Below are 24,315 nucleotides of genomic sequence, written 5' to 3' on the forward strand. Positions count from 1 at the left end.
GGCTTGTCACTTCTCTATTAAAAAGCTTTTTCAAAAGAATCCCCGATTTTGGAACTCAAGCAGAACATTTACCTCTAGATTTTTTCATAGTTCCTATTTCTGAGCCAGCCATGGAAAGATTGGACCGCTGTTCAAAATCCAGGTCTTCCTGAGAGCCATCGTTCCACTGACTGACTTCCTGCTCCACTTGATTTGTGGTTGCCATCGCTGAAGTTCCCTCTGCAGCACAAAGCTCAGCCAAGGGTAAACTGTGAGTTAATGTCCGTTCCGAGGGAAGCCCAGAGATGCAGTCAGAGGAAGCGAGAGGCTGAGGTTCTTGCCTCAAGGACGCATCCATGGCAGCTGCGTAATCAGCCGACAGTGTCATTTCATCATCGATGACTAAGGGAGACTGGGAGGGCAAGATGGGAAATAATGTCGTCAGATTATTAATTGCTTGAAGCCAAGTCAAGCATTTTAAAAGTTAAAGTCCCAAATTTGAACTGAATACTCAATGTCGTCCAACCCACGTATGAGAAATTTTCAAGTTCTTCCTCCCCTGCGCCACTTAATGAACCAAGGGTGGATCAAGAGAAAATATCCCTCATGAAATCAGAGAAAAAAGTCAGATGGACATTTTAAGGAGGTTGAGACAGAACTTGGTGAAGCACAAATTATTTCAACACATGTGGGAAAGCTGACTAATTGAGCATCAAGAATCCAATTTGCATATGAAAGTTTTCCAACAGGCTGACAGAGCTGAAGTCGTCTCCAAGTCTCACCCAAGTTTGATTTGAATGTAAACCAATTGTTGCACCAATATCCTGGAAACATACCATTGTGCGAGCACTATCGTCATGAGGACCCCAGCAACTCAAGATGATCACTACCAGCTCTTTTTTTTGATTCATTCACAAGGTGTAGGCATTTATTGCCTGTTAGGAGTCAGCCACGTTGCCTTGGATCTGGAGTCACATGTAGGCCAGACCAGGTAAGGACGACAGCAGGAGGTTAGAGAACACAGCAAGCCAGGCAGGATCAGGAGGAGGAGAAGACACCGTTTCAGGTGTAACCCTTCTTCAAGACTGTGGTGAGACTTAGAGGTTACTTTGGCTCTCAGCCCATCGGGAGGCCTGAAGAAGGGTTACACCCAAAGTGTTGACTTCTCCACCTCCTGATGCTGCCCGGCTTGCTGTGCTCCCCCAGGGCTCCTGCTTGTCTACCTTGTATCTGGCAGTTGTTTTGTCTCAGACCAGGTAAGGATGACAGTTTTCACATTAGTGAACCAGCTGGGTTTTTATGACAATTGGCAGTGGTTAGCTACACCTCTGGAGTAGGTGGGTCTTGAACCCTGGCTTCCTGGTTCAAAGGTACCAATATGACACTACTTCCTATGCCACAAAGGCCCCTACTACCAGCTTCTTATGGCAACTAGGGACGGACAAGAAATTCAGTCACTGTTCCCATCCCAAAAATAAACAAACTGTACAGATACATCATTTTGGTTGTGCCCCAACAGTGCTTTTACCAGTATTTATTATAAAGCTAAGAAGCTGGAATCTTTTAATATTTTGCACTTCTGAACTAAAGGGGAAATAAAAACCAGAAGTCCAATGTTACTCCCTCATTGTGCCTCCAACACCATTAAAGTTAATTCCCAACCAAATAGGAAAAACAAACAACATGATTAGAGAAACCCTTCCTCGCTCAAATCAGGAGAGCAGTTACCTATCCGGCATTATATTCCAAATAATAGATTCACCCTCTTTCCAATCATAACGTCCCTAACAATCAAAAATTTGCAAAGTGTAGATGTTCTGGTTTGAGAAAGGGAGGAGGATGACTAAGACACAGAGAAAGATGATCCCTGACATGATAACGAACTTACCTTTGTGACACCCGAAATTACCATTGTACTTCTCCTGACGGGAGACTTCAGCGCGTGCTTCGCCGATTCTGTTAGCTGTCGGATTGCAGCTTCAGCCACCGGGTCTGTGCCACTCAACTGCAGCAGCTCTACAAGAATTTAAGACTGAAATCAATGCCGAGAACACCCCTTAACACTGATTAAGGCAATGAGACCATCCGACAAGAAGGAAACTACCTTGCATACAATAACAGCTGAATCCAAGTTAACCCAAAAAGAATACTCTCAACTGATTTGTTCCTTCCTATGACACTATGCTCAAAACCAAACTATCGTTGTGCAGTATCCCTGAATTTCCTACTGAACAAGAATTTAAAAAAAAATATTTGAATAAAGACAGACTTGTCTTTATTCAAGAACAGGCTGATGGTGACAAAAACTCAGTGAATCAGTTAGCTCAGTTGACTTGATGGCTGGTTTGCGATGCAGTGTGATGACAACAGCATGGGTTCAATCAATCATCTGAGCCTCACGCAGATGTTAAGAGTCAGAGTCATACAACATGGAAACAGACTGACTATTCAATCCAACCTGCCCATGCCAACTCCGCTTCCCAATCTAAACTTGTCCCACCTGCCTGTGTTTGGCCTGCATCCCTCGAAACCTTTCCTATTTGTGTATCTGTCCAAATGCCTTTTGAATGTTGTAACTGTTCCTCAGGGTCACATCCTCAACCCAATCAGCTTCAGCTGTGCCATCGTAACAGAGAAGTGGCTGATGATTACACAAACAATGCTCAGCATCATTTGTGAATATTTCAATCCCAAAGTAGTCTGTGCCCACATGCAATAACACCTGAACAAAATAGGCTTGGGGTGATAAATGTTAACTACACGTCACACAATTTCCTGTCAATGGTAGTTTCCAACAATATAGAATCTAACTATTACCCTTTGACATTCAGTTGCATTACACTTGCTGAATCCCCCACTATTGACATCCTGCAGCTTACTATTGACCAGGCACTGGACTGAACTAGCCATACAAATAAAATGAAGCTACGTCAGATCAGGGGCTGGGAATTCTGCGGTGAGTAATTTACCTTCTAACCTCCAAAGCTTGCTCATTACTGACAAGGCACAAATCAGGCGTGTGATGGAATACTCCCCACTTGCCTGGTTGAACCCAGTTTCAATAACATTCAAAAAGCTTAGCACCATCCAGAACCAAGCAGCCTGCGTAACTGGCACCACATCCACTACCTTCTATCCAGATGCACAATACAAGACACATTAACACTCCAAGGATTCTTTATCAGCACCTTCCAAGCCCATGAGCTCCAACACCTAGAAGGACAAAGACAACAGATACATGGGAACAATTTGCACATTCCCCTCCACTCACATCCTGACTTGGAAATACCTTCATCTCCCTTCACTGTCACTGGGTCAAACTCCTGGAACTCCCATACTGTCAAAGACTACACTGGCTCATTAAAGCAACTCAGCAGCATCTTCTTCAGAGCAATTAAGAATGGGTACTAAATGGCTGACCTAGCCAGGAATGACGACATCCCATTAATGAATTTAAAAAAAAGTCATTCCTGAAGAAGGGCTTATGCCCAAAACGTCAATTCTCCTGCTCCTTTGATGTTGCCTGACCTACTGCGATTTTTCCAGCAACACATTTTTCAGCTCTGATCTCCAGCATCTGCAGTCCTCACTTTCTCTTAAAAAAAAGTCAATCTCCTAAGTGTTTCACAGCTACTTCTGAAATACATTTGAAACGAAATACTATGGAGAAAATGCAGCAGCTGATATGCACACAGCAAGTTCCCCCAAACAGCAGGTAAACATATGACCAGACATAAGTGTTGTCAGGGCACAATATTCTTGTTCTTCTTCACAGATGAAGAAAGCTTCACAGGAGCTTTGATGGCCAAGCCAACAGGGAGCAGACAGGGGCTCAAGTTTCATCTGAAAGACGACACATCAGGCTGTGCAACATTCCCTCTACACTACAGCAGGATGTCAGCCCGATTCTTCTGTTTAAACCTCAAAAGGAACGGAGCCCATGACTTTCTGACAGAGGGACAAATAAGCTACCTCAAGCCAGATCCAAACCCAAACCAATAGTTATGAATTTACAATCTTCTCTAACTCTGCACTCATCTGTGAGATGGTGTCTTTCAGCATTTTAAACCATAATTACTAAACCAGGGTGGGAGCGAAGGATAGATATCGGTGTGTGCATATAGAAACTAGTTTGTTTGGTTACTATGGCTACTCAAAGTAAATTGGAGGATACTGGACAGTCAAGGCTTAATAGGTCAACCATTGCCAAAAGCACAGGCTTTGCACTTCCTGTGACAATAAAAGCACAGCAGTTGGTAAGTACATGTTGCAGTAATGAGCTCACAAGTGCAAAGAAAATAGATATGAGCAATGAGAACGAGATAAAGAAACACAACAGGGGAGTGGAAACTGTGCTGGATATGACTGGCTTAAAAAATAAACTCCTTTTTAAAGAGCAGAGTACATTTTGAATGCCAAAAGGGGAGCATGTAGTTCATGCCCATATCCAGCTGTGGCTGTAATTTAATCCCAATGTTTTAATCAATGCCACTCTGTTGTAGATACTAGAAATGCAAACTAAACTTAGCAAGGAGGGAGAAACCTTCTCTCTGGTTTTATTCCCTCCCCAAGGTAAAATGAGGAATATTAAAATTTGAAATCTATTTGGAATTCATTGTATTTAACAAACAAACAGCACGTTGTGTGCAGGATTTTATTTTTTCATAAAGATCCCCTCACCCTTCTATTCATCTGATCCTATCACCACAATGCTCACCACTGTGCTTATCCAGCTGCTTCATAAGCACATTTGCCTCAACTGCTCCTCATTGCAGAGAGTTCCACTTTCCAACCAATTGCAGGATAAGAGATTTCTCCCCCAAATCCCTTTACTGGATTTATAAAGTGATTATCTTGTACAAAGTTGTTTTGGTTCTGGATTTCTTTACAAATGGAAACTTGCCGCATCAAACCCTTTCATAAATCTTCAAGGCATCTGTTAAGTTGTTTAGTGCTGTCCTCACAGCCCTATTTTGTTCTTTCTTTTCTGACAGGTATAACCTCTCACTACTCGTATCATTCCTTTACATTTGTTTCACAGTGCGTTTATGTCCATTGAGTGTGGAAACCAGTACTGCTCATTACACTGCAAGTGTGGTCTATCAAGGCAAGGAAGCACTAGCTGTATACAAGTCCAGCATAATTTCTGCAAAGTTGTGCTCCAGAACAGTTCTTCTCAGAGTCCTATACCAAGCTGGGCCTTCATATCCTTGTATGAACTTTGCTGGTGCAGGATGTACAGTGACTCCAGAACATATGCAACAGAATTTCCGAACCCAGATCAATAAGACAAAGTTGAACAGCAGAACAAATCTGTTTCTCATTCATCAAAAAATTGGTAATTACAGACAGCAATGCCACTGGATTCCGAATGGTCAAGTTTGAAGCACATTGCTAGACAAGTTGAGGGACAGTAATGGATGTAATCACCATGTACCCCAAGTCAAAAGATAAATCTGTCCCAGTATTCAGATTTTATGAAAGTAGTCAGAGATACCTGGTATAGGTGCACGTATCACTGTAAAACAATCAGAGGAAAACCCAGCAGACGATTAGTACCTGTATCAGATGATGACAAGACTTTGCTAACTGGTGCTCCCTGTTCAGAGTTTCCGAGAGTCAAGGACTCTTCATCAGCTTCTTTCATTTCTGTAGAGGCCTTTATAGGGGAGTCTGCAATTTAAATGAAGAAATAAATATTAGGATGATTGTTATTGGCTCCGACTCCTGGACTCCTATTGAAAAAGGCCTTGTTTCGAGCGAGAGTGAACACACAATACTATAGCTTTCAAAAAAAAAAGGACTGAATAATTGCCAATGCTAAAAAATCTTTGAATTGTTATTGTTTTTCTAGGAAACCTCAGGTGAGGTAACATCACAAACATAAATATGAACTAGGTGGTCATTCAATCTCTCGAACTTGTTCTGCTGTTCAATAAGATCACGACATCAATTTCACTTGCCCATCAACAACTACCACCCTTTAATATCCTTATTAGTATCAAATCAGCACTTACCTTCTCAGTAATTTATTTATCTTCAGAATTCTGCAAACAGATGAATGTGAACATTCTTTTTCAGAAGATCTCTCCTCAATTACAACCTCCACACTCTAGGTGCATGCTCAAATTTTAAACAATTAAGACTGTTCCAGGTGTAGAGAATTGAGGATTTACAATGCACAGCCAGCAGGAGTCAGAATAATGATCTCCTCTCTGCAAAGATACAGCTGGAACTGGGCCCAGAACATGTAGCAAAGGAAAGGTTGGGAACAACGAACCTATATCTCACTGTTTTTTAGCAGCTTTATGCAGGGTAGGGCGACTTAGTTTGTACGTTTGCTAAGAGGTGCTATACATGTTTAAACAAAAGTCAGATAGTGTGTATGGCAAAGTCCACTACCAACAAAAAATAAAAGCTTCCCTTTGATTTTTAAGAGTCAGCAATTACATCTGCTGGTCTTAAGGGATGTACTAGTATCAGCCCTAGTGAACCTTCCTGGACTGCCTCCAATACCAATATACCTTTCCTTGGAAAAAGGGGCCCAAAGCTGTTCACAGAATTCCAGCTATGGTCTGATCGTGCCTTGTATAGTTTTAGCAAAATCTCCCGACTTTTTTATTCCATTCCCTTTCAAATAAATGCCAACATTCCAGTTGCCCTCCCCCGATGAACTCAGACGCTAGCATTTTGTGATTCATGCATGAGGACTTCCAAATCCTTCTGTTCTATAACATTTCTCCATTCAGATAAATTTCAGCTCCTCCCTTTGACCAGCCAAGTGCATAACCTCCCATTTTCCCACATTATATTCCATTTGCCATGATCTCGTTTACCCACTTAACCTACCCATATCCCTCTGCAAACTGCATGTCATCCACAAACATGGTGACAGTACATTCCCTTTCCTCAACCAAGTCATTAAATTATAAATAATTGTGGCCCCAGCACTAGTTACTCCACTAGTTGTAATTGTCATCTTAATTTAACCTTTTCAGCTCCAGTACATTTCTGAAAGAATTACAAGATGATATATGGACTCATACAAGTTTATAAAATCACAAGGGACACGAATATGGTGAATAGCCAAGATCTTTTCCTAAGGACAGGGGAGTGTCAGACTTGAGGGCATAAGCTTCAGGTGACCGGGGGGGAAAAAAAAAGGACCCGAGGGCAACTTTTTCACGAAGAAGGTGATGTGTGTATGGAATGCGCAGCCAGAAGAAGTGGTGGAGGCTGATACAATTACAACATTTAAAAGGCATCTGGATGGGTATATGAACAGGAAGGGTTTTGGGCCAAATGCTGGCAAATGGGACTAGGTCAGATTGGGATGTCTGGATGGCATGGATGAGTTGGACTGAAGGGTCTCTTTCCATGGTGTGTGACTCTATATTAAACAACTAGAGCTGGAGGCAAACAGCTACTTCAGTCAGCTTTTATTACCTGTTGGAGTTCCACAAGGCTTCCCATCTGCTCGAGGCTTGGTCTTAACAGCAGTTACTGTAGTAACAACTGTACCACAAGGCATGATTGTTCGATCCTTTTCCACTTTCTTTGCTGAAACCATTGAAGGAGATTGCCGGCATTTAACTTCATGTGGTTCCATGTAACAGAACTGCAACCCACAAAAATCAGGACTGTTAAAGACCCAAGCCCATCATCACATTTCACCACCTTTGCATCTCCAAACTTGGACACAAACAGAAGGGAGGGAGATTCATCCTTGCAAAATGTTGCCTTTTCAAAAGGTTTTTCTTTCAGCTTTCAAACACACTCAGGGCAGGCAAGGTGTCTCACCAACAGTCCCTTGGAAATGCCAAACCTGAACTGGGTTGACCCAGAAGGTCAATAATATTCAAAGAGGTATTTAACCCTTACTAATCAGAAAGCCTCAGATTTATCCTGACCTGATCTTTTACTTGAATCTCAGTCAGAAAGGCAATGGAGGTGCTACAATGACAACAGGTCAAAACAGATTGAAGGGAAAAAGCCATTGACCACTACTGAGTGTGTTCACGTGGACACTGGAGGACAGAACCTAGATGCAATGCTACTTAATTCCTACCTACATCCCATTCTCCTAACCTCCAGATGCATAGTTGTCTGTCCTGGTAGAAGTAACCATGAACTGTGGAACCCAAGGGACAATCTGACTAGGGGAGGAAAAGAAAAAGTGGTTAAAGTAAAAAGAAAAACTACCCACCGTTACATTACCAATAGTCTATTCAAATTCACTTTCTAAAAAACACAAAAGGAGACTAGCTGTTTAGGACCACGAGCAAGCAGGCAAAGCCAGAGGAACGCCACAAGAGAGATATTTGAATTATAACGGTAGGGCTGATTAATAAATTAGGAGGTGCTAACACATCATCGCGGCAAGGTATTGAAATCCCACGGCAACTAGAGTTCCACATGCTGAACAAGTGAATGAACACAAACTTGCATCTGCCTGTTTGGCATAAGGAGGGTGGCAATCGGATGGGACTTTTTTTCCCCAAATTGCCCAGAGGGCAGTTAAGAGTCAACCACATTGAGAGTCCTCCTCCCTCCCCCCCCCAAAGGAGGCTAGCGAATACTGAGAATCTAGGTTACAGAACGAAGTCCCCATACTTCAAAAACAGAAGAGTAGAAATCACAAACACACTGACAAAACACTAAGTTTTTTCAAATATTCGACTCAAAATAAATGGGAGAAGGCAAAGTTTAAAGGGAGGTAAAGGATTCCCAATGTTGAAGACAGGGAAAAAGATTCATAAGAAAAAAAAGTTGCAATACACTGATTGTAACAGAACGAGGAGAACATCATGGAGATGAAGTACTTCATTAGAGAAAGAAAAATCAGCAGTGAATACCCAACAACTGTCTGTCTTCGACATATCCAACTGGAGGACTGTATTGTACTAGAAGACAGGGGATGGTTGATCCACTCAGTCTTCAAATACAACAGCTCATTTTTACTTCTCAGCAAGTTTCAAGATGAGCACTAAAACACAGAAATTCGGGGTGATTTCCCCTCCCCCAGTTGTGTGTCCCTTGCCCATACTGGCCTGAACACAGGCTTCTGGTGTTTGGCCAATTTCTTTCTCTTCTTGCCTGGTGAATTGGAATTGGAAATCAGCATGCAGGAGAGGACAGTGTTACAGCAGACTTAAAATCTCACACAGACAAATGAAACGAAAATAGCGGTGAACCTGAAAGAGGCTGCCAACATTGAAATGGGAATGGAAGACATGTAGATAGAAGTCACTTTGTTAGAGGTCAAGGCAGAATAGATAGAACTTACCACTAGCCAAGAAAATCATACCAAACCTAGCTGTTAGAAATATCCCATCTCTAACATTAACATCCCCATCTCAAGCACAGAGATATTTTATTGTGCAGGAGATGGCTACTCAATTTCATACATAATTCAGCAAGGTGTTCGAGAAGGTTCCCCACAGTAGGGTATTATACAAAATGCGGAGGAATGGGATTGTGGGAGACATAGCAGTTTGGATCAGTAATTGGCTTGCTGAAAGAAAACAGAGCGTTGTAGTTGATAGAACATGTTCATCTTGGTGTCCAGTTACTAGTGGTGTACCGCAAGGGTCGGTGTTGGGTCCACTGCTGTTCATCATTTTTATAAATGACATGGATGAGGGCTTAGAAGGGTGGGTTAGTAAATTTGCAGACGACACTAAGGTCGGTGGAGTTGTGGATAGCGATGAAGGATGTAGTAGGTTGCAGAGAGATAGATAGGATGCAGAGCTGGGCTGAGAGGTGGCAAATGGAGTTTAATGTGGACAAGTGTGAGGTGATACACTTTGGACAGAGTAATCGGAATGCAAAGTACTGGGCTAATGGTAGGATTCTTGGGAGTGCAGATGAGCAGAGAGATCGCTGTGTCCATGTACACAGATCCCTGAAAGTTGCCACCCAGATTGACAGGGTTGTTAAGGCGGCATACAGTGTTTTGGCCTTTATTAATAGAGGGATCTAGTTCCGGAACCAGGAGGTAATGCTGCAGCTGTACAAAGCTCTGGTATGGCCACACTTGGAGTATTGGGTACAGTTCTGGTCACCGCTTTATAAGAAGGATATGGAAGCTTTGGAAAGGGTGCAGAGGAGATTTACTAGGATATTGCCTGGTATAGAAGGAATGTCTTACGAGGAAAGGCTGAGGGCCTTGAGGCTGTTATCATTAGAGAGAAGAAGGTTGAGAGGTGACTTAATAGAGACATAAGATAATCAGTGGGTTAGATAGGCTCTCCCTGTCCACCCTTTCTCCAATTACAGGAACAGCAAACACGAGGGGACACAACTTTAAAGTGAGGGGAGATAGGTATAAGACAGATGTCAGAGGTAGTTTCTTTACTCAGTAAGAAGGGTATGGAATGCTTTGCCTGCAACGGTAGTAGATTTGCCAAGTTTAAGTGCATTTGAGTCGTCATCGGACAGACAAATGGACGTACATGGTATAGTGTAGGCGGGATGGGCTTCAGATTAGTATGACAGGGCGGCGCAACATTGAGAGCCAAAGGGCCTGTACTGTGCTGTTATGTTCTATGTTGTATAATTCAATTATGGGTGTAATTGCTTTGAAAGAAGGTAACTTTGCTTCAGATCAAGGTCTTATACCACCCAATTATATTAATCAAATAATAGTGGCTGAAGTTTCAGTTACAATCCCTAGAGAGCTAAAAATAAAAGGTGGTCAATTTAAAAAAAAAATCAGAAAATTCTCTCTTGTGAAAAAAAAAAAGTGCCAAAATGATACACTGATCAAAAATGAAAGGAAAGTCAGTGAGGGTTACCACCTCAGCTGTGATGGATCCTGAACTGTTCCCATTCTGCATGCTCCCGAGATGAAAGCTCTGTCTCCCACTGGGCTGTTTCTTGAACAGGTCTATGGGTACTGTCACCTCGCCAAGGACTGCATCTACTGTGAGGAGTAAAGAAGAAAATACAAATAAAATGCTTCAGAATACAGAGAACAAAGTCGACTATTCAGGTCGCATCAGAACAAGTGATCTGCCAGTAAATTTTTGGCAGTTTCAATTTTTATTTCATACAAGTATCTGGGTGAACATTGCAATTTCAGACATGCAAGATTAAGGTGATACCATGTTAGAAAGTGCAGTAAGCTGCAAATTCAAGATCAGGAATGTATAAAAGGGACAGTGCCCGATTAAATAAATAATAATTTGGACATATTTTGTCAAAGTTTCTCATTTCGCTCTCAACAGGAGAATCTGAAAGAATACCAGCTGAAAGGGGAAAACCAACATCTATATTGCACAAAAGGTCAGTTCTGTTTGGTTAGCAAGTGGTCTCCAATTGGTAGAGATATTGCCATGGAGAATGAACCCATTAATCCCGTTTGATATCTAACTGCCAGGCTTTGTTTGGAATAACAAAACACTAGGATCTGGACTAGGTCATTTGGCCTTTTAGCCTGCTCCACCATTCAATAGGTTCATGGCTGATCCTGCATCTCATCATCATGATCCCCGTTTTCGCTCCATTTCCCTTGACACATATAATATCCAAACAATCAGACTTTAAACCAGGCTGGTGTTTCTGATTTCTCAAGACACTGACCTGAGAAATGAACTGGTGATTAGCTGTCACCTACCTTGTGGAGTCGATCCAAGTGCAGTCTGGACATGTTCTGTCTGTCTACAAGGAACAGGGCCTGTGTCCTAAATGCACACGTACACAGTGCACCACACTGCAAGCCCAACTGACAATACCAAATCAGAAGGCAGTGTAATTCTTCACACATTTAACATACCCAGAAAATGTTGTGCAAATGGACAATCATATCTAAATGAGAGCTTTCCAAGGGTGAGCTGTTTGGGTATACCCAGTACCTTGCTTGCTGCAAATAGCTAAAGGGAAATGGTGGAGTAAATTACTGTAGATGCTGGAATCTGTACTGAAAACTGGAGATTACAGCAGGTCAGGCAACATCCAGAGGGAGAGTAAGCTAACGTTTCAAGTCGTGACAACACTTCAAAGGGAAATTTGTTGGATACAAATCAGCCAGACTTTGGGATGCTCAGCTTCCATACTTGGCATTCCATTGGTAAATCAATACTGCTGCCACATGTCTATTTCTCACTTCTGTGTCAGATAGAAACTGGACAAGGATTCTCAGCTATTGTCTACCGCAAACATACCTTCACTGTTAAGTGTACATATTTGGATTCCTGCAGTTCCCCACGCTAGAAAATTGGCCTTTTTGGCAACCTCAACCAAGCCATTTGTGCACCTCACAAACTTGATGCTGAAGTAGGACACAAAGTTGTCCTGTGAGACAATGACGATCCCAATCAGGTTATTTCCTTCTGAATATTGTGCACACACAAGGTCCTAAGGTGCTGACCTAAGAGTCCAGTCTATCTCAGATTATCTCAAAAGTTTAAGCAACAGTTTAAGTCGCTGTTTCACACTAATCCAGTGCAGTAGCAACAGGAGTGTTGCTCACCACAAACATGCTGCTGCTGTTGAACCCAAAAACTCATGCAATGACAAAAATAAGTAATGTGCTATACGACTGTCAGCACTGGCATGATGCCGGCTATATAAGCCACATGCCCCAATCTTATTGGACTGCAAAGAGTATACCCCTTTAGCTGTTCACAACAAGGTATGAGCGTACCCAACTAGCTCAGCCATGACAAACTCACAACACAGTGTCCAACATCAGATGTGATTCCCCCAACTGGAAAAAAACCTTTGTTGGCTAAGTTCGTAAGCGTGAAGATTTGCACTGACAACCAATTTAGAATTGTTGAATTGAAACCACCTGGTTTCTGAATTACAGCATTCGCATTTCTTTCGGTTTTTAATTTAGAATTATCATTCAGGTGTGACACACTTGCATGTACTAAGCACAAAGAAACAGGACTCTGCTCTTTGCAGACAGACAAAAAAAAATGTACATGCACTGCACCTGTTCAAATTCAACTAAATAAATTACAGCCACCTACTGGTTCATTTCTCAGGGTAATGCCCTGATTAATAGTCAAACAGTTTAAAATTTAAACAAAGTCTGGTAGTTAACTACCAGGCTCATCATTAATGGGTGCATTCTCCCTGGCAATTCCTCGACCATAGACCATGATTGAACAAATGACTAGGTTCCTCACAAACGTTAGCTTTTCACTTGAATTTATATTGTTTGGAATTGCAATGACGAAAGTAAAACAAGAAGCAAAAACAGAAGTTGTTGGAAAGGCTCAGCAGGTCTGGCAGCATCTGTGAAGAGAAATCAAAGTTGACGTTTTGGGTCTGGTGACCTTTCGTCAGAACCCAGAGGATGAAATAAGCAGTACAGATTGCATCAGTGCAAAAAGGAAAAAGTTAAAGTTTCCATATGCTGGTCTCATCACAGACAGGTGACCAGAGGTTCACCACAGCTCAGGAGAGAAGGTGGGACCTTCCTTGTGCTCTTGGCCAGGATAAGAATTGAACCAGTGCTCCTGCTAAATTGAGCTAAATGACCCCTCAGGTGCACAAAGTTATGGTGGATGGAATTGAAACTGGACTATTTTACGTTCGGTCACTTTGGATCAGAGAAATGCAAAGAGGAGGAACAAGGGCTTTGAAATGTTTGTGTGCAGATTGTTAAAAAGCAGGTACAAAAAAATCCAAAAGCCTTGAGGAAGGCTGGCCCCACATCAAGAAAAAGTGGATTGAAGGAAAGATGCTTCAAACCAGCAGAGTGTTGGTCAGACCCTACCTGGAATACTGCGTACATTTCCTTTGGATAATTTAAGTCTTGCTATTTGGTATACCGTAAAGTGTCAAGTTTGAGTTGTATCAATTTGGTTTTGACTCCATTTTACAGTCAAAGGGTGACAGGTAAGCTAACCAAGATCTTTAAAATGATATGATTAATTGAAAAGATAGAGAGAAAGATACAGGTAGAGGAAATCTGGAATGCCTCCTCACTCTGCTGGCTGTAGTTGCTGGATCAATGTAATATAATTCTATAGGACTCAGTTTTTTGTTTGTTAAGATCAAGGGATATGAAGCAAAGGCACTGAATGGATTTGAAGCGCAGATAAGAGCAGGCTCAAGGGGTTGAATCTTCCACTCGTGTTACCTATGAAGACACTGATTTTTTTTTGACTGAAACAAAGTCTGGAGGTTCATTCTCTCCAGTAAAATGCAAGAAACTGATCTTAAAAGACATAACCTAGATAAAGTAAAATGATTTCATGCATCACAGCACAATCTCACATGATGATGAATGTTCAATTACAGAAATAATTGCTCGGCACAACTCTAACGATGATGTCAGCTACGCACTCTCTGAGGGTTTTCCATCCTCCAATATCTGCAGGTGAAGTTTCTTGGACTTGGCACTCAATTCACTGTCGGGTAGAAAAAAAAGGATCTAATCAGCTACCATACCCAGGCTTCTGAAACCCTTTTAAAACGCTGTTCTTACCATGAAGTGCACTCACATTTTCTTAATCTCCTCCTGCTCTGTAACCCTCTGCACCTTCCTCTATCTCCAAAATTTTGTGAAATACCACTTTGGTTGGCCTTCAGCTGAACTTGAGAGTTTATTTCCCTAAACTGCCTCTTCACCTCCCTAAACCCCATAACCAGACAGATATGGTTTAAATATGTGGTGGTACAGTGGCTCAGTGGTTAGCACTCCTTCCTCACAGCACCAGGGACCCAGGGTTCAACTCCACACAGTCACCTGTGGGTAGAATCTGCATGGTGTCCCAGTGATCTGCGTGGGTTTCCTCTGGATGCTCTTGTTTCCTTCCACAGTCTAAAAGATACGCAGGCTAAGTGGATGGCCATGGAAATGCAGGGTTATAAGGATAGGTTGGAGAGGTCCAAATGGTTGGATGCTCTTTGGAGGGTTGGTGTGGACTCAGTGGGTCAAATGGCCTACTTCCACACTAAGGATTCTATGAATTTAATCCAATGGTTAATTCTGAGGCATACATCCACATTATAAAATGTGTATTAACTAATTTGCCTTCTTCAAGCTGGTTGTCTGCAGTTTCCTCCAGGTACTCCAGTTTCGTCCCACAGTCCAAAGATGTGCAGGTCAGGTGAATTGGCCATTCTAAACTGCCCTGGTGTTAAGTGCATTAGTCAGAGGGAAATGGGTCTGGGTGGGTTACTCTGAGGGTCAGTGTGGACTGGTTGGGCCAAAGGGCTGTTTCCACACTGTAGGGGATCTAATCTAGTTGGTTTCCATTAAAACAAAGTGGACAGGTTTGAGGTTTTTATTTGGTAGTTGCCACATAATGCAAAGCCAACTTTTTTTTTTGGGGGGGGGGGGTAATCGGATGAGATCGTGTTTCTGCATCAAGATTCTTGTTTAGACATCAGTCAGCATTATATATCATTTAAATACACACAACACAACCGCCTTTATAACTTGAGAGATGGATGGACTAACATTAAAACTTAAATGGCGGAGTCTTCCCCCTCTGCCACTTCACTATCCCCCGACATGTAACAAAACCAGAATGTATATGCCTAATCAAACACCAGAAACTCTCCATGCAAACAGAAGGAAGATTGACAAACATTTTTTTTAAAAAAAAAAGAAACTTGAAAATGTTCAAAACCAAAACTGACTGCAGCTTTAGATTAACTCTGTGGATTACTAGAGTACAAGGAAATGGCTATAAAATCTTTGCAAAGTGTGTTCTAACTTGAAGACTATGACATGCATGAAACAACAATGTGGTGCAACTCAACCCACAGACATGAGCAACACATTTTGGTTCTGTTGTCAGTCACTTCTCAGCAAATTAAGCAAAAGCATTCAGAAGAAAATTGTCACCAAAAAAACAAGAGAGTCTTGGAAGAAAAAGTTGGAAGGGATATGGGAAGAATCTGGGAATGGAACCAAGTCAAAAGCTCTATCAATGGAACAGCATAGGCTCTAGCTGACTGTGGCATCCTTCTGTGCTTAAACATTCTCTGGGTCCAACACCAGATCAAAGTCAAAGATATTTCCAGGCACCAAATTCTCAAACTCTTACAGGGGTGGATTCATGGGCCTAATTTTTACTTTGCCCAGTTCAAGCCATCTTCTTACAGGTGGTGGTGGCGTGAGGTAAGAGGTACATAAGTTACCTGAACAAAAAGGGTTATCAACGAGACCTGTACAAGATTGTTATCTCTCAAGTCAATCTCAGTTCATCCAGTAGCTTTTGAGGTAACTTGGCTCATTCAAACGACCACATACATGGAAATTTGAATATTGTACAGAATGAACGTATGCCAATGTAATCAGAAAACAAAACAAAACAAAACAGAAATAAATAAAATATAAGCCATACTTGATTGCACTCACATACAAGACTACAGGCATTCTAAGCAGGTCAAATGCCCAGGGAGACTCCAAGACCACAAAGAGATTGCAATGAAACATAAATTGATTCAGTGAGTGGGGAACAAGGTAAGAAGTGGAGAATGAGGAAATGCGAATAATAATCTGTGTTTATTGTTAACTAAGACCTCAAACGTTAAGGTGTGGAGAAACTTGGGTGTCTTCATTCAAAAGAACACTTGGGTACAGTAGGAAATTAGGAAAGCAAATTGCCTGTTGACCTTTAATGCCAGAGGACCGGAGCACAGGAATAAAGAAGTCTTGCTATAATTGTACAGGGTTTTGGTAAGATCACATCTGGAATACTGTATGCTGTTTCGTCTTCACATTTAAGAAAAGTATGTAATTGCTTTGGATACAAGACAGTGAAGGTTCGCTAAATTAGACCATGAGACATAGGGATTGTCCTACCATAAGAGACAGAGTAAACTGGGTCTGTATTCACCAGAGTTTAGAAGACTATCAGGCAATCTCAGGCAAGACTCTGAAGGGGCTTGAGGGGGTGAACAATGGGAGGTTGTGTCTGTTGGTCAGGGAATCCAAAATATGGGGTCACAGCCTTATAGCAGGAATGGGATTGCTTAGGTCTGAGGGGACAAAAATCATTGCATTGAAGAGGGTTTTGAATCTTTCAAATCCTACACTTCAGAGGGCTGTGGATGCTTCATCAATGAACACATTTAAAGGATGTGATAAGACAGATATTTGGACTTTCTAGGAATCAAGTGATATTGAGGAGCAGGCATGAAACTGGATCTGAAGCAGAAGGTCATTATACTGAATGGTGGGGCAGGCTCGATCTGCTGTTTGGTCAACTCCTGCTCCTATTTATTGAGTTTTTGGGTGACCAGACCCGGAATACTGCAGCTTTTCCACTCCCCAAACTACAACAGTGATTGCCTTTCAAAAGAACTTCAGCTGTAAAGTGTTTTCAGACATACATTGGTGAGAAAATTAGAGATAAATATGGAAATCTTTCCACGTCTAGGGAAGGATAGACTTGTCTCGAGGACAAAGCTTCACTAGATTAGTTTTTGGATGAGAGGTTTGCCCTATGCTGACAGGTTGAGTAAACTGGGCTAACATTTTCTGGGAGTTTGAAAAAACAGTGATCTCAATGAAACATACAAAACTCTAAAGGGGACAGACATGGACAAGATCAAGAGGTTGAGAGTTCCAGAATGCAGGATCACAGGAATAGTGAGTGATTCTTTAGAACTGAGATGAGCAGAAATCCTTCATTCAAAGGGAAGTGGATCTTTGGAATTCTGTATCTTGGAGTTGTGGATAGTCCATCATTGAGTACAATAAAGGCTGGGATACATGGATTTTTAATCTCTCAGAATTGAGAGATATGGAGAGTGCATGGGAAGTGGAGTCAAAGCAGATGACAAGTCATGATCGTGTTCAATGAAAGAACCACAATGTTTCTGCCTACTTTTTTTTGAAAAAAAAACATTCTTAGACCATAGATAAAAGGAAAAAAAAATTACGTGAAGCTTGTTGAATTTTTCTAAAGTATCAGTAAAATCGCCACAGTCCGACCAGACCGTATGGCAGCTCTTTAAGAGGGACACGACTGGTACTGGTTTAACCAGAGGATCACCATGCCTCAGGCAAGGGGAGGGCTTGAGAAGGAGGGTCCTTCATGGTAGGCTCAGCTGGTGCAGGAATTGAACCCATGCTGTTGGGGTCACCCGGCATCACAAACCAGCTGTCCAGATGGGATGCCAGGAAAGGCACCTCCTACAAAACAATTTTTGATCCTCACAGAATCATTCTGCAGCAAGGCATCCAGCTAGAATTCCCAGTTTAAAATGAACAACAGCGCCATACTCACAACACAAACTGCTCATCCCACAAGGGGTTGGAAATGCTGCTCATTACGGAGCTGCAGACTTTCTGCACTGGATTATCCAACTCGACAACGCAGTATGGATGAACATTCTCTGACAATACAAAATACATCCCAAACGTTAAATCAATTTTAGATGCTGTTAGTGTAAAAACAGATCATTTAACACAATGCTGCTTAGAATTACTCCCATCAGAGAACAGAATTTTATCTAAACACCAGATTATTAATTGAAATTTTAAAAAAAAGTTTCAACGATTTTACGATAGAAAACATAGGGATGATCGGTCAGTCAGCATTTCAAGCCCACTTTGCCATTCAGTATGATTGCAGTCAGTAGATCACTGGTAATTAGAAATATATCAATCAATCTCTGCCTTAAAACATACGCATAGACTTGGGCTTCCTCAAACCAGAGTGGTAGAGAATTCCAAAAAATTCACAACCCTTTGGGGAAACAAAATTCTTGTCTTCCTAAGATCAATATCCTGAAAAAGATCCTAATTCTCAAAAATTAAGAAATTCTACAGTTTCAAATAAACGGCATTTATTGTCAAGCTCAAGATTTTCTGTCTAAACCTCTCTGCTTCTCTTTGAGGCACATCTTGAAAGCTACTTCATCTGCTCTGGTATCTCTTTCTGTGGCTCAGTGTCACATTTGGCTCTACAATGCTCCAACAAAATGCCTGAAGATGCTACATGTGAATAAATACAGTCCATAAATACAAGTCACATTTGCTGCTAAATACAATTGATCACAATTTGATTGATCATCAAGTTCGAACATATCAACAAGGGTTGCAGTAATACCGAAGGAAACGTTTACACAGTGCAACAGCTATTTATTTATGATCAGCGTAAGGTTGCTTTTATCCCCAGCTCTTAAAATATAAGAGGTTTTCTGTTTTACATGGTATCCACATGGTAGGACCCAACCTGCACTCATACAACACATGATTTAGACGTGGTTACCTGCGATATCAGGATCTGTGAGATTGTCCACCTTAATGATCTTCACAAGAAGTTTGCGCTCGTGAGCTCTTGGTGGTTTGGGAGGTGAGCAGATTTGCGAGGCCAATTCAGTGCTCAGTAAACTTTGAGGAATGGGCATATGCTAAAATGGAAGGAGGGAGAAGGAAAAACAAAACTAGAATTACATCGGTGCTTGCACAGGAAAATTACCATAAGGTATAGGAGCAGAAGTGGGGCATTCAGCTCAATGCATCTGCTCCACCATTCAACGAGAGCAGAGCTGATCTGATCACCCTCAGCTCCACCTTCCTACCTGAAACTGGTGAAACAAATCATTAATGTCAGTAAGCAAGGAACATACAAGGGCTCTTGTGACAGCATCCTTAATTCTGGGCCAGAAGGTTTAGGCCCCACCTTCTCCAGGTTGGTTAAAAACAAACAGTATCTGCTTACACCACAGACGCAAGGCAACTGCATGTGCGAGCTCAGTTGGAAACATGTGCACATGGTTTGTGACTCCAAGTCATTGTTTCATGCGCAAATTCTGCACTGCATGCAGACACAGAACAGGCGCAACATTAAAACAGAATATTTTAACAGAACGGCTGAGGGGGGTTAGTAGGGGAGGAGGGGAGGAGGTAGAGAAGTGGGAATGAACTTTTGCAGAGGGGCTAGGAGAACAGAGAATGGATGGATGGTTGGATAGATGGATAGATAGATGGCAGCTGGGGAGGGGAGGGGGTCAGGGTGTTGGGGAGGAGGACCAGGTCAGCCCATTCACAGGTACAGAACATCCTTTCCTCTTTTCACCTGTCCTTCTAGTTCACTCTTCTCCTTAGTTCTATTAAAGTACGTCGGCTCTGAAGAACTATTCTCTTTCTCAAAGTAGAAAGATGGATAAGCCATTCAGCAGCTTGAGCCCCTCAAAATTCAATGCGATTTATGCTCTAATGTCACATTGTTTTCCACCCCCAGCTAGCAAAAAGATCAGTATCAAAAATTAAAAATAAATTGAGATAGCACCTATTGCTTTTGCAAGCATGAGTGATCCATACTTCTACCACATTTCACATGAAGTAATGTTTCTTAATTCCACTCCTAAATCATCTGACTAATTATGACTTTATAGCCCCTTGTCCCCAGACTCCTTCTGAAATCAGAAAACAAAAAAAACTTCTCCCAACCTACTCGCTCAAACCTCAATCACACTTCAGTCCAATTGACAGGAGTGAAAATCAGGTTCTTGAATGGGCACAGGTTCAACATTCAAGTATTGTAATACCATCCAGGACAAAGCAGTATGCTTGACTGGCACCAATATGCAGTGGCAACATTGTGTTCTGTAAGGGACGACATCTCTAATTTTCTGAATTATGGAGTGAAAGTGACAAAAATGAATTTTTTTTTAAAAAGGGGGAGAAGATCCAAGGATCTATTTGCAAGTTTAGAAAAACAAAGTGAAGCTACCTGTGGGCGGCACGGTGGCACAGTGGTTAGCACTGCTGCCTCACAGCGCCAGAGACCCGGGTTCAATTCCCGCCTCAGGCGACTGACTGTGTGGAGTTTGCATGTTCTCCCCGTGTCTGCGTGGGTTTCCTCCGGGTGCTCCGGTTTCCTCCCACAGTCCAAAGATGTGCAGGTCAGGTGAATTGGCCATGCTAAATTGCCCGCAGTGTTAGGTAAGGGGTAGATGTAGATGTAGGGGTAGGGGTAGGGGTATGGGTGGGTTACGCTTCGGCGGGGCGGTGTGGACTTGTTGGGCCGAAGGGCCTGTTTCCACACTGTAAGTAATCTAATCTAATCTGTTCCACGAGATAATGATGCTTCCTAGGGATACAGAGTTCAGACAAAAGGGCACCATTTCTTAAGGGTTCAGGAGAGCTCAATAGTGCATCAACCCACTGATTGTTCAGATTCCAACTTAAGAGAGATTCAGAGAGGGGGAATGAAACAATGAACAAAGAGGACCCTGTGAGGTTAACTATCAATTTCTCTCCTTTCTCTGTAAGGCTACTGTCATCAATTTTCTGTCAAAACACCAGGAAAACCACATTTGGACATGTTGAAAGACAACAAGACAAACCCCAGATCCAACCAAGCAATTAGTGAACTACAGACTGATCACCACTGTGCAGGTAACATTGAAGCATAATTGAAGAATTAGAAGTGTTATGGACTAGACCAGACCCTCTTAAAATATCTTAAGGTGGTAGCCTAAACTCTGCATTTGCCTTTTAAAGATAACAAAGTTAACATGCTGTGTTCCAGATACAATTCGATTGGTCAAGCTACTCAAAGCAAAACATAATTGATTCAAATACTTTAGCAAAAATACAAAAGGAAAGAAAGAACTTGGAATAACAATGCTATTGGAAAACTGGAGAAAATAATAGATACAGTAATCATTACTAATTAACTGTTCCAATAATAGTAACATCCTATAAACACACTGTTGGTAAAAAAGGCAAATTCAGAAAACTGGTTTTGTCTCACATGCAATCCAGCAGCCTAGGAAGAGCTTTCAGCTGTAATCGAGGGGGGGAAAAAAAGTAGCTTCCACTTCTTCAACCCCCAAAATAGCAACTAAAAACCCTTGATCTGTGGGAACTTGACCACACTAACTCAGGCTGAATCTATTCTTCCAGCTCCTGGAGAAAAAAAAACCCCAATCTCAGGTTGTTTATCTTACCAGAGACTGCTCGCTACAATCTCTCCCAAAAGGAATCTGGTTAAAGTACATCTTTTAAAGCCACAGCATTGTCACAGAAGGATTGCAAAACTAACCCATCTGGTTTTGTTTTGGACTGGTGACAAAAAAAAATTCTAAAATATTTTCTCCCCCACTCAATATTTGTGTTTTTTTGTCTTTTTGTTTTGAAATTGCTTTTTGAGCATTTTAAAAAGGGGGCAAAGTTTAAGTTACATAACATTGGTCTTTCTGACAACAAAAACCGCTCATGTCACTTTTACTCAAATTGTTGCATGTCCTACAGTCATAACCGATTAACTACACAGTCTTGCCAGCCACAGAGAATCCAGTGACAGATTAGGAGACAGCTCTCTCTCAGGAAACATTGCATCATGACTGTACTGACTGTAACAGAGGTTGCCACATATGCCACTTTGCTGTCTGTCTCAGATGAATTATGTTTAAAACATTGACAGATGGAATATAATGTGGTGAAATGTGACTCATGCTTGGAGGAAGAACAGAAAAATATTGTTGTTTAAAATGGACTGAAATTAAATATTATTGTCCAGGGAGGTTCAGGTGATCTTGTACTCAAATATCATAAGTTTTACATGATGACAGAGTTAATAATTCCGAGGACAGTGATACTTTGCCAGTTATAGCCAAGAGATTATATTAGAAATAAGGGGAAGTCTTGCTTTAGGTCAGATTTTCACTTTCACTGAGGATTTTAATATCCCTTTGGAGTTCCTCCTTCATACAGTCTTGCTATCATACATAGACCACACACAGTCTCTCACACATACAGCACACACAGCAGTCCAAATATCAGGAGGGGTGGCTCAGGCAGTATATGATAAACTTGCCTTTATTAACTGAGGCAGAGAGTTGAAGGCTTATGCTGGAATTGCATAAGTAGTTAATTAGGCGACAGCTAGAGTATTGTATGTAATTCTGGAATCCACATTATAGGAGGGATGTGCCAGTACCGGAGAAAGTGCCAGGATTTAGCAGGATGTTGCTAGGGCTGGAGAGTTTCAGTTATTATCAGAGTTGGGATAGATTAGGGTTGTTTTCATCAGAACAGAGCAAAGTTGATTGAAAGGAGACATAATTGAAATGTATAAAATTATGAGGGGGCACAGATTGGCTAGACAGGAAGAATAATTCACCCTTCATCAAGGGGTGATGAATGACATGGGGCATCAATTTTAAATAAAGGGCAGGAGGCTTACAGAAAATGAGGAAAGCTTTCTCAACCAGAGGGTGAGGAGAGTCAGGAACTCACTGGTGTAAAAGAGTGAAGAGGCAGAAACAATTTATAATTATTTAGATGCACACTTGCGACGCCAAGCCATCCAAGGCTGTAGACCAAGTGCTGTAAAATGGGATTAGAATAGTTAGGTAGTTGTTTTTGGCGAGTGCAGACATGATGGGCTGAAGGGCCTTTTTTCTGCACTGTAGATCTCTGACACATCCAATCGAGCATGGAGGTTCACACAGAGTTACCCAGACACACGCACAGACTCATGTACAGGAAATCCATCACAAATGGCATTATGGGTCTACTTACAGCACATGGACTGCAGTAGGTCACAAAGGCAGCTCACCAGCACCATCTGAAGGGCAACTAGAAATGGGCAAGGAATGCTGACCAGCCAGCGTACCCATGTCCCATGAGTGGATTAAAAAAAAAGTTAAACACATGCACGCACTTAGACAACACACACATGGAAAATTATGTATAGGCAGGCAGACACACACCACTATAATATATAGACGACAAGTACAGAGGCACATGCATGCACACACAAGAAACATAGTCACACCCAGATATATGCATGCACACATGCAAGTTAATGAGAATCAGTAATCCAGATTACCATTTAAATACCAAGGGACACGGTGAATAGCAAAGGTCTTTTGCCTAGGGTAGGGGAGTTCAAAACTAGGAGCCATATTTTTAAGGCGAGAGGAGAAAGATTTAAAAAGGGACTAGAGAGAAAACAAAGAGGATGATGCATATATATATGGAATGAACTGTCAAGGAAAAGAGGTAGATGAAGGAACAATTAGAACATCTAAGAGACATTTGGACAGGTACATGAATAGGAAATGTTTATAGAGGGCTATGGCCAGGTGCAGGTAAGTGGGACTAGTCTCGATTGGGAATCTTGATCAGCATAGACAAGTTAGACCAAAAAGAGTCTACTTTCATCATGTATGCCTATGACTCTAAGTTAGACATTCTTTTCTTAAGTTTAAGAAGAGCAGTAAAAGAATGATGTAATAAATAGTTATTTTTTATTAATGTCTGAAGGAACTGGATGTGGTTTACTTCTGGATTAGTGGTGCTGGAAGAGCACAGCAGTTCAGGTAGCATTCAAGTAGCTTCGAAATCGACGTTTCGGGCAAAAGCCCAGGCTTTTGCCCGAAACGTCGATTTCGAAGCTA

General features: G+C 41.7%; 1 protein-coding gene across 1 annotated transcript in view; it reads right to left on the minus strand.

Moving 5' to 3' along the window:
• Positions 1 to 24,315, minus strand: part of c2cd2 (C2 calcium dependent domain containing 2) — a 57,304-nt gene that overhangs the window by 5,598 nt on the left and 27,391 nt on the right. The window contains exons 6-13 of the mRNA XM_072585719.1: positions 19,170 to 19,311; positions 18,183 to 18,291; positions 14,281 to 14,345; positions 10,779 to 10,903; positions 7,426 to 7,597; positions 5,539 to 5,652; positions 1,868 to 1,995; positions 73 to 391 (exon numbers count right to left, since the gene is read on the minus strand). Coding sequence (XP_072441820.1) covers positions 73 to 391; positions 1,868 to 1,995; positions 5,539 to 5,652; positions 7,426 to 7,597; positions 10,779 to 10,903; positions 14,281 to 14,345; positions 18,183 to 18,291; positions 19,170 to 19,311 — 1,174 coding nt within the window. The remainder of the gene's footprint in view (positions 1 to 72; positions 392 to 1,867; positions 1,996 to 5,538; positions 5,653 to 7,425; positions 7,598 to 10,778; positions 10,904 to 14,280; positions 14,346 to 18,182; positions 18,292 to 19,169; positions 19,312 to 24,315) is intronic.

The sequence above is a fragment of the Chiloscyllium punctatum genome, chromosome 15, assembly GCF_047496795.1.
Source record: "Chiloscyllium punctatum isolate Juve2018m chromosome 15, sChiPun1.3, whole genome shotgun sequence".
NCBI classification, from domain to species: domain Eukaryota; kingdom Metazoa; phylum Chordata; class Chondrichthyes; order Orectolobiformes; family Hemiscylliidae; genus Chiloscyllium; species Chiloscyllium punctatum.